The sequence below is a fragment of the Protopterus annectens genome, chromosome 13.part0, assembly GCF_019279795.1.
Source record: "Protopterus annectens isolate FY-2018-M chromosome 13.part0, PAN1.0, whole genome shotgun sequence".
NCBI lineage: Eukaryota > Metazoa > Chordata > Ceratodontiformes > Protopteridae > Protopterus > Protopterus annectens.
In genome coordinates, this window is record NC_056747.1 from 329,848,772 (window position 1) to 329,864,846 (window position 16,075).

Sequence of the window (16,075 nt, forward strand, 5' to 3'; positions counted from 1 at the left end):
AAATGCTCATGCTGTTCTCCTGGATAATCTATCTCCCTCCCTATTTACTTCTCTCTTTCCCTCTTAAGGAACTTTATCTCTGGCTCTAGCCCATTTTAGAATTTGTAACTATGCAGTAAATAATGTACATTCTAAGTGTACTACGACTGATGTCACCTTGAATGCTTCTCATTGGTATTTCTTTATCTACACCACTATCTCACATCTCAACAACTTCTCCTCTTGTCTTCTGGATTATACATGTATAACTTTTATATCAAGTGTATTAACATTGTACGTAACTTTACGATTTTTATGACTTTGTATTATCTTTATAATGTTAGTGTGTGTGGAGCTTTTCTCCCCAGGTCTTCACTGAAAGCAGGCTCCTTGGCCCAGACGGACACTACCCGGTCAACAAATGTAAAATAAAATAAAATAAATAAACTTTGTAACTTCTGACTCTCAGAACAGGATTCAAGTATAGCACCCAGTTTACACTCATCGACAAACTTGGATAACCAGAGATCTCCATTTTTGATTTGAAGATCAGAGAGGCATATGTCAAACAGCAGAGGACTCAGCATGGATCCATGTGGTACCCACTGGTCACTTTCATGCTGAGGACACTCCTGTCAACCTTCACAGTGTGGGTTCTTTCCTTCAGCCAATAACTTATCCATCTAATTACACAAGGACCCTATTTGGAGCTCAGTTAGCTTGTTGATAGTGCTGGCATCCAGTATGGTTGCCTTGGTGAGGTCAGGGTATGCTGTGAGCACCGTCCACAGCTTGCATTATCTTCTTTAAAAAAAACTCTAGATTCATTCGTTAGGGTCCATCTTTAATCAAGCCGAAGTCCTATAATAATTCTTTATAATTGTTTTTCAGCTCTGTTACGACTCATTCCATGGCCTTGTAGATGAGGCTCACAAGGTTGCCAGAACTGTAATTCCTGGGGTTCATGGTGAGGTTCCTCTTGTGAAGCGGCATCACAAATGCTGTGTGCCAAACCTTGGGGACAAATCCAGGGGATAACCTCAGGCTGAACAGTTGTAAGAGTGGTCCACCAGTGCATGTTTAGTGCTGTTCAGCAGGCAGTCTGTATGTTACCAAGTCTCACAGAATATGTACTTTTTTTTAGTTCGGAGAGAACTTTTAACAAGTGTTATTTGGTGATAATAGGGAGTTTGAGGTCCTTGGGTATATATGTGGGTTTTGTATATATGTTTATGGGGTGAAAGTTGCATTGAATTTGTTAGCAAATATATTTGTAACATCTACTGAATCAGAGTAGGTAGTGCCATTACGAACAAGTTCAGACCAATGTTGGGTGTTACTCTGTATCTTTCTGACACAAGTAAAGGATGTGTAATTATAATTTGCTTCTGATGCCAGACAAAGTTCATGGGAAGCTTTTGTTTTCCTGATTGTATTTCTCCTTGGATAACCTTTTGATATTGACCTTGATTTGTGGGTCTTTAGTTTTGCTATATATTCTAATGAGTTTTTTTTTCACTATACTGTATTTATTTATGCATGCACACCACTAGGCTAGTTTGCTCTTACCCCTTCCTTTTTGTTTAGCTTTGGTAGGACCAGGGTTGCCAGACGTCCCTATTTGAGCGGGACTGTCCTAGGATCAGTAGCCCAATCCACAGTCCTGCTCTGCAGTTAAAATCCTGGCGAAATAGCCTCCGCTTTGTTTTTTTGATTGGCCCGTATGCCGGTATATGAACCAATCAAAAAAAATTGTAAAACGGAGCTACTTCTGTTTAATGTGGACAGACAGTTCCGCATTAAACAAAAGTAGCTCCATTTTACGATTTGTTTGATTGGCTCGTATACCGGCATACGGGCCAATCAAAACTAGCTAAACACGGAGCTACTTGTGTTTAATGCAGAAAGACCTTTTTTTTTTGGTCCCTATCTGATCTGTGGGAAATCTGGCAACCCTGGTAGGGACAAACAGATTTATACAATTTTCTACATGGGCATAGAATTTATTTGCACAACTACTAGTCATTTTAAGTTTTGGCAGTTACATATTTGAACTTTTGAGACTTCATCATAAAATTGTAGGAAGTTTGCACGTTTAGAGTTTTTGAATACTGTGATATTTGCATCACCTGGTTTAGGGATTTTGAGGCAGAAGGGTTATCAAATTTGTGGTCAAATCTAACTGGAAGAGGGTATATCAGTGGGATAGTACATAGCAATGTTATATTTCTAAGGACCAAGCAAAGAACATTTTGTACTCTAATGGGCTCTTTGATTATTTGATATGGGGACTGCAGGAATGTTTGGGCATAGCCTGTATTTTTGGCACAGGTCTCCTAGTTTATCAACAAGTAGTTAAAGTCTCCCAGGATGATAAAGTTTTTGTTTATTGGAAGGTCAAACAATGTAATTAAGAAATGGACATGATTTTTGGGCGTCAAAGGGGTTGTGAAACATGCTATATCGGATAGTTGGCATTATTTAGAGTCAGATGAATCTCAGTAAGGTCAGTTAGTGGGTCTCTGTGAAACTGCCTTGAGGTATTTTTTTTTTTTTTTTTTAATATGGACACTTTCCCACAGTTCCCATTTAGTGTAAAGGAGTGAATGAAGCGGTAACTATATGAAATGTCGAAACCCCAAAATACGGAGTCTGAATGGCTGAAAAAAAGGACTTGCATATACAAAGTCAGAGATGGCCACTTCCCAGAATATTTCCATTTCGCTGAGGTATGGTGATGTTACAGTTGGCATATATACAAGTTCAGGGGTGCATGGGGTTTGTCCCCCCCCAAGAAGTTTAAAGGAGAAGAGTGATATTTGCTCTTGTCCTGGAATTTTGGCCATTTTTTTTTCCTGTGTATTGGCAGTGCTGACATCTCAATATGAAGCCATGGGAATCTTAAAACTCTGGTACACAGGGGGTACTTTCTGTACGTTTAAAGAAGATTTTAGCATTATTATGTCTTATGTGCATAATCTCATGCATTAAACACTGACATTAATGGTACATTTCAAAGTATGCAACTGTTATGCCTCTGCTTTATGATCCAAAAAGTGACAGTTAAGTTATTTTTATTTCTCTGAACTTGCTGTAAATTTCAATGTATGTTATGTATGTATTTATGCATGTGACTGCAATCTTTTTGCCTTACAGAGTGAGGAATGACTGACCAGATTCCTGTTATCAGTCTATTCACCAGGTTAACAAACAAATAAATACAACGGGGTAATAAGTAATCAGCCGCAGGTGAGAAACACACAGCAGAGAGTGACAATTAACAATGCCATCTCCAACATCACTAGCGAACAGAAGACCATGTGCAGGCAAGCACTAAGATGTACTAGTCCAGGGAATAGGGACGGGTAGGAATAACACATTTAACAAGATAAGTACTAGCTACTGTCATATGCACTCTGCAACTGTGTTGTACATTCTAAAAACTCACTTTACCACGTGCAGCATTTTCAAGATGTTGAAGGGGCAGCTTCTCAATTCGAATCCAGTAGCAGAGTTCAAGGCAGATTGGATGTGTCACAGCCCAACACAATAAAGTGGCACTGTCCTCAGACAAAACATGTTTAAAGCAAACCACGAGGGCAATGAGGTCAATTAAAGTTAACACTTATGTAACCAACAGGAATTCAAGCCAGAAACAAGAGTAGCCCCTTCTCTCATCAACAGGAACAGGTACAGCAGTTTCAGATGCAAAATTACCACAGCACAAAACAGAGCTTTTAAATTAGCAAAAGCACACCCTAATGTATAAAATAAGTAAAAGGTTACTTTCCAGCTGTTATTCTACTGCTTTTCAAGTCAATCCAGGCAGGTTTCTTGCATCACTGCCCAGCACAATACAACTGAAAACACTGCAAGTATAAAACAAACAGCAGAACTATGCCTGCTGGAAAACAGCATTGCAAGTCTTTCTGCCCTTGGATGGCAGCATTGTAAGAGCAGCAAAAATGAGAAGAATGTGTAACAAACGAGAGACTCTTACTAACTTACTAACAGCTTATACACTTTTGAATCAACCCACCTTGCCAATATGAGGGAAGAAAGTGTTGCAACCCCAGTTCTTACTGCAAACTAACAATTACTGAAATATAACAGGATGACAGCAAGAGCTTTGGAAGTTTGTTACCTTGGGATTTAAACTGCTCTATGGCTTCCATCAATGCCTCTTCTGGTTCCATTTCAAATTCAGTTATATTTTCCTGTACAACAGCATCAAATGTCTCCTGTGTTATCCACTTGGCTGCCATACTTGTGTTCTGTTATTATAGTAGGTCTCTTAGGCAATCTAAATTGAAAAAAAAAAGATTATTCAACCCTAGCACCAGACTACGTGCTTCTAACATTTACAAAACTAAAACATGTATTTGCAAGAAACAAAAAAACAAAAACAACTTTTCCAAGAAAATAGTCAAGGTTAGCTTACAGCAGCAATCGGTATGTTAAGGAGGGGAAAAACAAGAAGTTCATTTTAACAAAATTATCAGAATCATTTTTATTTAAAAGAGTGGAATAAAAAAATACTAAAACAGCCACTAGAACTTCAAAAAAAAAGTCCTCTGAAATATACTGCCTAAGAGGGCCATTGGATTACTGAAATGCACTATACAAAGGGATTCCTCATGCTCATCTGACCACAAAAATTATGTGATGCCCATTCTAGACTATGAAACTGACCAGAAGCCTAACATACCTGATGTTCAAGACACCAGTATGGAGACCACAACTTTGGAGATCGGACTAAATAAAATCTTTCTACACTGACCCATGCAAGTTCACAAAAAAAGAAGTTATGTACTTACCATAATGTTCCATGTGAGTTGTCCATCTCACCTTCATTCTTTACTGATGGGTTCGGAACTGATCCTCGGTTTCCAACTCCGCCGTTTACACAAGCTCAAGGTCTTCAACTAGTTAGTGTCTTATTCCCTGTCCCATGATGCTCTAGTCCCTTCCCCAGATCTTGTTTGCCCATGTATCTACCCTTTATATATAAACATACATATACCAAATGTCTGGAAGACTAGAATAGGGTCAAAGCCAAGCAGGCACCAGTTAGGCATCTCTTGATCCACTAGAAGCCACAGGCTGGGGGTTGGAGGGTGGGACATAAGAATGAAGGTGAGATGGACAACTCACATGGAACGTTATGTTAAGTACATAACTTCTTTATGTGAAGTTGTCCTATCTCGCCTTCATTCTATACTGATGGGACAGCGTCCCCAGCACCATGATCTTGGGTGGCTCACAGGAGTATATTCTTCAGAACAGTGGACCCAAAGGAGGCCCTGTCCCTAGAGGCCAAATCTACTTCGTAATGAGTGATAAAGGTATGAGGAGTTGCCCAAGTTGCCGCTGCACAAATGGTATCTACTGGTAACTTTGCACAAAACGCAGGAAGAAGTAGAAACTGCTTTAGTAGAATTAGCCTTTATTTTGATTGAAAGTTGTTTATTCACTGAATTACATGTGAACGAAATTCAGTCTGATAACCACCTAGACAGAGTGGATTTTGCTACGGGTGCACCTTTCCTGACGTCAGAAAATGAAACAAACAGTTAATCAGACTTTCTAAACTCTTTTGTTCTACGTAAACAGAAATGTAATTATCTATGAACATCCAGCTGGTGTAGCATATATTCTGCCTTATTGCCATACTTAGGGAAAAAAAACTGGCAGATCTATGGACTGATTTAGGTTGGACTCTAAACATACTTTTGGCAGAAAAGACGGGTTCGTACATAGTGATACTCTATCATTTTGGAATAATAGGTAAGGAGATTTGATCGATAACTCCTGCAGTTCCGATACCCTCCTAGCTGATGTTACGGCTATTAAAAAGATAGTTTTCCATGTCCAAAATGTTAAGTCACATGAAGATGCAGGTTCAAAGGGTGGAAGAATTATCCTAGATAGAACAAATTATAGGGGGTCTCAAAAGATTAGTGCCTCTCAGAAATGCTTTAGACAGTTTGTGGGACATAATGTTTGGACCATCAATTCCAAAGTGAAAATTTGAAATTGCTGCCAATTGGACTTGAATAGTCGCTGCAGCTGCCCCCTCATTAAAACGTCTTGTCAAGAACTCCAGAACAGAAGGCATAGAATTTGAATAAGGACTGAAAATCTTTTCCATTTGCTAAGATATAAAACTTTCTCACCGATGTCTTCGGAGAAGATATCCAAGTGTGTCATGCAGCGGATGAAAGATTTTGTAGCCTGGCTATGTTTGGAATTAGAGCAGCCAAGCTGTCAATTTGAGGGTTTGAAGGGATTGGTGAAGAATTCCCGAGGAGTGAATCATAAGATCCGGCACTGGGTCCAGAATCCAAGGTTCCTCCTGAAGATGAGGCCTCAAGAAGGGAAACCAAATTTGAGGAGGCTAGTAAGGGGCTATTAGTATTAAGGTCCTTCCCAATATTCTGGCTTTCTGAAGAACGTTAGGTATCAAAGGAAATGGGGGAAAAGCATAGAGGAGGACCTGGGTGCGAATGGTGCACTAGTGCATCCCTTGGGGGATTCCCCGGAGGGGGAATTAGGGCAAAGTAGCTACTGCATTTTGTGTTTGTGGACGTCGGAAATATCACAGCAAGGCTGGCCCCCATCTGCTTAAAATCATTTCCGCTACTTCTTGCTTGAGGGACCACTCGTGGGGCATCAATATTTCTCTGCTGAGTTTGTCCGCAATCACACTGGAATTCCCCAGGATGTACATTGCTATCAGAAAGCACTGGGAGGACATTGCCCACTGCCATACTCTCAGGGCCTTTCGACATCGACAAACAGGATAAGATTTGGTTCCTCCTTGTTTGTTTATATACCATACAACAGACAAGTTGTCTGTCTGGATTGTAATTGTTCCTAATGGAAGAGAGTCCTGGAATGCTTGCAACGCTAGTAGCACCGCTGTCATCTCTAGGCCATGGATATGCAAACAGGCCTAGTGATCCTGCCATGTACCTTGGCCTGTTCTTCCTGGATAATGCCACCCCACACTATCTGGGAAGCATCCGTGGTCACCGTGGCTAGTGGAATTGGGAGAATAAAATGTCACTTGGTCGGAGTGAAGCCACCAACATAGATCTTTGCCGCAATTCCATCAGTATTATCTGGTGAGACATTCGGAGTTCCTGCATGGACCACTGAGTGAAAAGAAACCATTGTAGAATTCTCATGTGCATAAGAGCTAGAGGAATTAAACTGGGAAACCACAAAGCGAGCTGACACCACAGGAACAAGGATAAAATTTAATGTTGAGCGCTTTCATCAGAAATTACAGTTGACTTCTTCAGAAAAAACAGTGCGTCTCCCCAAAGCTCCTTAAATAATCATTACAAAGACATAATTAACAGATGTTTGTTAAACACCATTTACATTTAAAGATACAGACTCCCTTTTTCTTACATACAAAACTAAAAGTCATGTTGCACTATTTATGATATATAATAAAGTTAAAAACTTCAAGCCTAAGATGTTAACATAAGTTATATGAAATAATAAAGCTCGCTTTGTGGTTTCCCAGTTTAGTACTGCTTCGTTTTGTTTTCAGCTAGAGGAATTACATTGACTGCTGCCGCCATCATGCCCAGTACTTTGAGAACTTCCCTTGCTTGAGTTTTTGTTTTGAACAGGAGGTCCAATACCTGTGCTCGAAGGATCTGTATCCTTTCTGTTGGAAGCTTTAACATCGTTGTAGCTGTGTCTAAATCTGCGCCTATAATGACGATATGTTGAGATGGCAGGAAGGCAGATTTTTCATAGTTTATAGTAATCCCTAAATGTGTAAACAGCTGCAAGGTGGTGTCTCTTGTTTGTATTAGGAGATGCTTGATGGTAGCGGTTAGGAGCCAGTCGTCTAGGTATGGAAACACCTAGAATCATAAACTTCTCAGGTGAGCCATGACCATTGCCATACATTTGAACACTCTGGCGGCTGCAGTGAGACCAAAGGGCAGAGCTCAAACTTGGTAATACCTGGCTCCTAGCTGAAAACACAGATGACTCCTGGATGGCCTCTCCATTCTTATATGGTAGTATGCATCCTGCAGGTCTATAGAGCACATCCAATTGTCTTTTCCCAGGAAGGGAAGCATCAACTGCAGTGTGACCATCTGGAACGTTGTCTTTTTTACTGATTTGTTCAGTCTGCTGAGATCCAATATTGGTCTCCAGTCCCCTGTTTTCTTGGAACCAAAAAGAACCTTGAGTAAGTCCAGGATCCTATCTGGTCTGTGGGGACTTTTTGGATTACTTTTTTCTAGCAACTTCTGAATTTCTATGGTTGCTTGATCCCTGTGATTGGGTGGAACGTCCGGGATCTTTTTGCTTCATAGAGGTGGCATTGAAAAGGGTAATGAGTAGCCACTGGACATGATGGTTTATACCCACTTGTCTTTTGTTATTTTTAGCCAGGTGTGTGGGTACAAAGATAAGTGACCTACTGCCTCCAGAGTGGGACTGATGGGCCTCCTTTCAGGAGCACTGAAAGGGCTTACAAAAGAATGACTCCTGATCGCTCTGGTTCTGTGGACCCCTCTGACGTGTGGTCAGTGTCTTCTATTGTTACCTCCTCCTCCTCTGCCCCTGGAGGAAGGTTCACCACGTGTGCCTTGAAAAACTCTGGGATTTCCGAAACCACATCTCTCCCCCCTTCTGAGTCTTGGGATAGGGTCTAGGAGGAGTGGAAAAAGGCAGAGAGAGTTTTTCCTTCCTGTTCACACCTGGTTAGTGTCTCTTTAACCTTAGGCCCGAACATAGACGAGCCATCAAAGGGGGTGTTAATAAAAGATGACTTGAAGGGTTCCGCGAAATTACACAAGTGCATCCAAGAATGTCTCCTAAGGGCAGTTCCTGAACCCACTGACCTACTTGCTCCATCGGCTGCATAAGAGATTAGCCTCATGGATGAGTTCACTATGGAATTAAGGGTGGAGAGCTGGGATGATACCTTGTCTGCTATCCCCTCAGTTACTGAACCCTGGAGAGTCTCTCCAAGCTCTTTAAGGAGATCTCTTTATAATCTAGTGAACTGGGTTAGGTAATTCAGAGACCTAAGAGTAAAGTTCACTGAAGAAAACATGCGCTTTCCGTATCGGTCCACCGTGTGCGAATCTTTGTTCGGTGGATGAACAGAAAGTACAGTTGTGTACAGTTACCATAAATGTAGATGTTCGAGTGTATTCACTGTTGCAGTCATCACATTTGGGTAGCCCTCAGTCAGCCCAAATGCCAGAGGCTTAGTATTTCAGCGTCGGTTGCTGTCGCTCCAGGACTGATGTCAGGTCGTCAGTGGTATAAAATCAGGCAGCTAACGCCATTACATCAGTTTTTCTTGCCCTGTCAGGAGCCCCCAAACAGGGAGCTACATTATGGTGGGAGAAAACGACCAGTAGAAAGTAAATACCAAAAAATTCCCTGTGAGGAGAGAGGAAGAGAGAGAGAAGGGGGATGGAGGGAGGGAAACCAGGACTGCAACAGTGACTACACTCAAACATCTACATTTACGGTAAGTGTACACGACTGTACTATGTTCTTCGTGTTTCACTGTTGCAGTCATCACATCTGGGTTGACTCCCAAAGCTGAAGAAAAGGCTGGAGGCAGTCAAAAAGACTGGGGGCTTGCTAGGATGCCCTGCTAGACTGCGGTGACAAAGCCTGCCCTGGATTTGGACAAGACAGGCAGGTGGTAATGCTTGGTGAAGGTATGAACAGATGTCCATGTTGCAGCCTCTAGGATGTCCCTGGTGGGGACCCCTCTGAGAAAAGTTGCAGAGATGGAGGTTGCCCTGGTGGAATGTGCCCTAACCCCCTTTGGGGGCGGTTTTCCATGCTGTTTGTAACAGAAATGAATGCAGTGTGCTATCCATTTGGAGATTGTTTGTTTGGAAATGGCCTTGCCCTCTTGTCCTTGATGTGAAGCTGACTAGCAATTGATCAGTTTTTCTAAAGGATTTAGTCCTGTCCAGATATAGTCTGAGCTGTCTGTGAACATCTAGAGAGTGCAGAAACCTTTCCCCCCCTTGTTTTGTGGGTTAGGGACAAAGGTGGGCAAATATATGGATTGGTTGAGAGCCACACTGGACACCACTTTAGGCATGAAGGATGGGTTTGTCCTGAGGGAGACCCTGTCAGCATGGAAAATAATGAAGGCCTCTATAACCATGAGTGCTTGTAGCTCCGTTACTCTTCTAGCTGAAGTAATGGCCAGAAGCAAGGCGGTCTTCCAAGAGAGAAATTTTAAGTCTGTTGAAGCTGCAGGTTCAAAGGGGGGAAGGGTGAGCTTTTCCAACACAAAGGTAAGGTCCCAGGCTAGGGTAAGAGCTCTTCTGGGTGGCCTTAAGTTGTTAGCCCCTCTCAGGGACTGTTTGATGAGAGGGTGTGAGAAGAGAGGTGGCTCTGTGCTGTAGTGAGCAGAGATGGAAGAGGCATGAATTTTTATAGAAGAGAATGATAGATCCCTTTGTAGTAGGTCTGCCAGGTAATCCAGGATGAGAAGTAAGGAGGGCTATGCCATTCCGGCTCCTTTAGCCTGGATCCAGGTGCAAAACCTTTTCCACTTGTCAGCATAGGACTTTCTAGTGCTGGGGAATCTGGCCTCACGTATAACATCTAAGACTTGTTTTCTTAGGCTGGCAGCTTGAGGAGAGTTCAGGGAATAAGCCAGGCTGCCAGGTTGAGGGTCTGCAATTAGGGATGCATGAATTTTCCATTACCCGAGGTCAGGAGTGTTGGGGTCTGAGGTAGGTGCCATCAGGGGTGACAGGCTGCGTAGCAGTGGGAACCAGTGCTGGCGTGGCCAGTCTGAGGCAATCAGGATTGCCCTCGGTTTTTCCTCCCTTATTTTGAGCAACACCCTTGGAATGAGTGGTAGAGGGGGAAATGCATAGACCAAGAGGTTTAACTCACTGGAAGGATGGAGCATCCACTTTCCAGGCCTTGCTGTGAGGTTCCCTGATGCAGAATATGCTGAGCTGATGACTAGAATGGCAGGCAAAGAGGTCAATCTTCGGGGTGCCCCATTTCTGGGTTACAAGGGTGAAGGTTCTGTGGTCTAGCTGCCACTCGTGTGGGTCTAGCAGGGTTTTGCTTAAGTTGTCTGCCAGATAGTTTAGAGAGCCTGGCCGGAATTGTGCTAGCAAGTGTAGTTGCATGGCTGAGCCCATGTGCCAAAGGGTCATGGCGAGCCTGCAGAGAGGACAAGAGTGAGTCTCTCCCTGCTTGTTGATGTACCATATTATTGTGGTGTTGTCTGTTTTGATCAATAGAGGTTCCAGGGAGAGTATGGGTCTGAAAGCTGTCAGGGCATGCTGAACAGCTAGCATCTCTTTTTGGTTGACATGCAGATGTATTTGGTTTGGGCTCTAATGGCCCTGAATGCACCTGCCGTCCAGGTGTTCACCCCAGGCATAGTCTGATAAGTCTGTGGTGAGGGTCTGGGAGGCATGGGGTTGTGAGAAGGGAAGTCCCTTGTTGTGGTTGCATGCTGCTGTCCACCAAAGAAAATCTTTCCTTAGACAAGGCAGCACTGGTATGAGAGTTTCCAGGTCTTGAGAGTGTTGACACCAAAGGCTTTTTAGGTACAAATGTAGTTTCCTCATATGCAGTCTGGCATATGGAATGAGTAGGATGCAGGAGGCCATTAACCCTAGAGCTTGCAGGATTTTCCTTGCAGATAACTGGGTTCTGGTGGCTAGATGAGAGAAGTAGCCTGTCAGGTAGGCTTGTTTTTCTGGAGTAAGGAATGCCATCTGGGATGCTGTGTCCAGGCTTGCACCCAGAAATACAATTTTTTGTGTGGGGACTAGTTTTGATTTCTTTTCTTTGATAGTATACCCCAGGGAGGTCAGCAGGACCTTTACAAAGGTCAGGTGCTGTAGCAGCTTTTCCTGTCTGCCTGAATCAGGCAGTTGTCTAAGTATGGGTAAATTTGAATATTTCTTTGTCTGCAAAAAGCAATGGCGGGAGCCAGACATTTTGTGAAAACTCTAGGAGCAGTGGATAAGCCAAAGGGTAGGTCAGAGAACTGAAAGTACATAGATCCTGCCCTGAAACACAAGTATTTCCTGCATGAGTCCCTGAATGGTATGTGTAGGTAGGCCTCTTTTAGGTCTAGGGTGGCTAACCAAGCATCCTTGGAAAGCATTGGTAGAAGCTGCTGCAGGATGAGCATTTTGAATTTCGGTATCACCAGAAAGTTGTTTAGAATGGATAGATCTAGGATGGGGCACCATGTGCCCTCATTTCTGGGTACCAGGAAGAGTCTTTAGTAGAAACCTTGGCCTATCTGTTCTGCAAGAACAGGCTGTCAGGGCATGCCCTTATGGAGAGCAGGGACATAACTTGTTTTTTGACCTCTGCCCACTGGTTTGGAGAAAGATCTGGGAACCCTTTTGGGGTTGGCGGAGTGTGGAAATAAAATGTGTATCCTTGGGACACTATGCTGAGGACCCATCGGTCATTGGTAATGGCCCAAGTGCTTGCGTGGCAGGAGAGTTTTCCTCCTAGGGGTACAAGCAGGTGGGCAGAGGTAAGGGGTGCAAGTGAAAAGTCATTGTGAGTTCTTACCATAAGGGGGTGGCTTTGCACTCCCTGTTTTTGAAGAGGAGGAACTCCACTGCTTAGATCTCTGCATTCCCTGGGTCTGGGCTGTGCTGGCCTGGACAGGGCAGGAAAGGGCCAGTGTTTGGAGGGGCAATGCCTACTGAACCTCGGTGGCTGGACTTGTAAGAAGTCTTTAAATGTCTGCATAGATTTAGCTTTTTCTTCCATCTTTTTTAAGACCTCTTCTGCCTTGGTGCCAAATAAGTTGTCTTTGTTCAAGGGTGCATCCAATAATTTGGATTTGACATGGTCCGGCAAGGTCTGTTCCTTAAGCCAAGCATGCCTTCTATGGACAGAACCAGTGACTGCTGCCCTGGTAAGATGCTTCTAGGGCTTCAAAACCACATTGTAAGGTGTGCTTAGTTACTTGACTTGCAGAATGCATTAATTTTTTAAATTCTTTATTTTCTACACAAGCAGGAAAAGAAGATATTTTTTGTTTGAGGAGTTCCATGGTATGCTGCTGATATTTCAGCATGTGGAACTGACAATTTAATGCTCTAATACCAAGAGTAGCACAGGTGTATACTTTTTATCCCTTCTATTTAATGCTCAGGAATCCCTATCTGAGGGGTTGGGATTCTTAGCTGAAGCTGCTTTGATTCCTTTAGGTCCTTAAGAGATGACCTTGGGGTCAGCAGTAGGATTTTTGAAAAGAAATTTGTGAGAGTCAGAGACTCTGTAATACATGTCAGGTTTCCTGGGAGCAGGAGGAAGGTTGTCAAGAGTCTGACTGGTTCCATAAAAACATCATCCACAACATCCAGGACAGGAGGAATGGCCAAAGGTCTGTGCTGTGGTAGATCTAAGAATTCCCTGAGTCTCTTTTTAGACTGAGGATAGTCCTGACATTCCCATTGGAAATGCTCCCTTAAAGTATGTAGGGTTACCCAAAATGAAAAATCTTCGAGTGGCGAGGCAGAAGGAATGGATTACTCTGCATCAGAATCCTCATAAGCAGAGAAGAGCTGCATATCCTCATATTCAGATGCATCAGAGTCATCGGACTCCTGTTCAAATAAAACTACTGGGGATAGGTCTCTTTCTTTTGGAAGGGGTAGCCTGGCTTCTCCTGATAAGCATAATAAGGTCTTCCGCCATTTTAAGCATTTGAGACTGAGGCAAGGAAGCAGGTGCCTGAGCTTGGGTCAGTTTTTCGAGTGTGGTTTGTCCCCTAGGCCTTAGAAATGCGATAGTTTTAGAAAGAAATGAAGACGTGAAAGAAGTTGTCTGTCTGTGTCGAGTACTGGTAGTGCAAATTACTTCCTCCGAAGCCAGTGCCCGCTCAGCGGCTCCGGACCCATCCACGGTACAGACATACACAGGATCCTTAGTCGAAGAAGAGTCTCGCAGCATACCAGACTCTGAAAGGGTCTCGGTAGTGGCCTGCGAATCCACAGAAGCGGGCATCAGGAGCTGCAAAAGCGCCTCACTGAGGACCGGAGAACTGGAGACTAGCTTTACGGAAGGGGTCGGCAGGTTTGGACCTGTGAGGTCTGTATCTGTCTTTATCCATAAGTTTTTTTGGAAGATTGGTAGACAGATGGCTTACCAAAGCAATATCGGAATTTGAGGACTGAGAGCGAAAATATCTAGCTACAACAAGGGCCCGATGACATATAGTTCTGACATTGAACAAAGCACAAAAGCAACAGTGAGGGACATCGTGGTCTGGGCCTAAAGAGGTGATGCAGTAAGAATGGAAGTCTCGGTGTGGTATTTGCTTTCCACAGGTGAGACAGTTGTTAACTTTTTCTGACATCAGTTAGAGTAAGAAAAAAGGATTTCCAATAGGGTACTTAGCTTTAGAAGACTTCAGCTTCAATTCGGAAACGAAAACTCGGGTAGCGGCCGACCGGCACTCGTGCGAATTGCTTCTGCTTCGGGCTCCTCAGCAAGAAAGACTGATGTAATGGCGTCGGCTGCCTGATTTTATACCACTGATGACCTGACGTCAGTCCTGGAGCAGCAGCAACCGACGCAGAAATACTAAGCCTCTGGTATTCGGGCTGACTGAGGACTACCCCCTGGCAGGATAATCCAAATGTGATGACTGTAACAGTGAAACACGAAGAACATCTTGACGTTTCCGATAACTCCTCCTTAGTGGCTGCTGCCACCACCATAACATCTACAGGAACAACTTTTGTCAAAAACGTTTTATTTTCAAGTGAAGTGATAAACTTATTTGGCCTCCTAGAGACGGGGCTTCACTGTGTCTGGAGACTCCCATGCCTTCCAACAAACTAGTTCCATAAGCTCATAGAAAGGTGGAGACACCCAAGTGGTGGAAGTTCGAGACTCAAAAGCCTTTAGGTAAACAGACTCCTCATCAAAAGGGGTGATGGGCTTCCAGCCGCCTCTCTGTTTCAGGATCTCTAGGATGTAAGCAAATGAGACATCCTCAGAGGGCGACCATGGGGACCCTTCTTATTCATCGAGGTCTGTGTCTGATGTGACTGACTTCTGCGGGGAGTCCAGATGCTTCCTCTTGCATGTTTGCTTCCAGGGGACCACTTCAGAAGGGTATTCCAGAGAGGTATTGGAAGACAAGGGGTCGTCCACTGGGGCATCCTGAGGCTCTGGGTCTCTATGCCTGTGTGGAATCGGTTATGCCGAGATGGACACCGGTGCCCTATGGGATGGAATGGCTGGACCCGAAGGTAAGGCTGTCTCTGAGGACACTGCTCTCCTCATAGCCTTTTAAAGCCCCCCTGCCCATGATCCGAGGAAACCTCCGGCTCGGAAGAACCAGAAGGTCCTCCCGGCACCGCAGGGGTAGGATCCAAAGCAGAGGTAGAAGCTGAGCTCACGTGTGCAGAGGCCTCAAAGGGCAAGATCGGATCCAACAAAATCTCGGCCGACTCTACTCCCCGGACAAGACCTGTGAGTGTCGGCTCCTAGACCCCTCGGATGGCACCGAGGTAGTCGGAGCCAAAGATTCTGATGCAGGTCTCTGTTCTGACAGGTCCACCACAATCAGATCTATGCATTCCGGCTACAAAACCACAGCTCGGATCAGAGGAGGAATCAAAGTAGAAGGGATGGGTCTGGTCGGTTCCAAGGCCCTCTAGGTGGGTTCTGACAAAAGTTTAGCCAGTGCCGGTGTCCTCAACAGTCTATGCACTACACGATCCACATGAAAATCAGAAAGACTTCTAGAGGACCTAGATGAGGGAGCTGGATATGCTGTTACTTGTAATAAGGGAGACCTTAATGTAGATGATACCAGCTCCAAGGCAGGGGACCGGCTCCTTACTTGAAAAAACAATGGCTCCAATACCAGTGAAGCAGAGGTAGATGGTTTCTTGAAATCAACAGGTTTGGAAACTGTCGGAGACATTCTGGGTGCCTTCTTTAACAGCTCCGACCCTTCTGAGGTAGAAGAGGATGACCTTTTTGATCTCTGTCTTGTCTGATGTAGGTGACGTAGGTTTTTTTATGTGGACTTTGACCCTGTTCTAGGACTTCTGTAAAGGGA

The 16,075-nt window shown here is 43.9% G+C and overlaps 1 protein-coding gene across 6 annotated transcripts in view; it reads right to left on the minus strand.

The window, feature by feature from the left end:
* Positions 1-16,075, minus strand: part of ARMC6 (armadillo repeat containing 6) — an 817,201-nt gene that overhangs the window by 612,953 nt on the left and 188,173 nt on the right. For all 6 annotated transcript variants that reach the window (XM_044053937.1, XM_044053934.1, XM_044053935.1 and 3 more), the window contains one exon: positions 4,124-4,282. In XM_044053937.1, coding sequence (XP_043909872.1) covers positions 4,124-4,244 — 121 coding nt within the window. In that variant the 5' untranslated portion in view covers positions 4,245-4,282. The remainder of the gene's footprint in view (positions 1-4,123; positions 4,283-16,075) is intronic.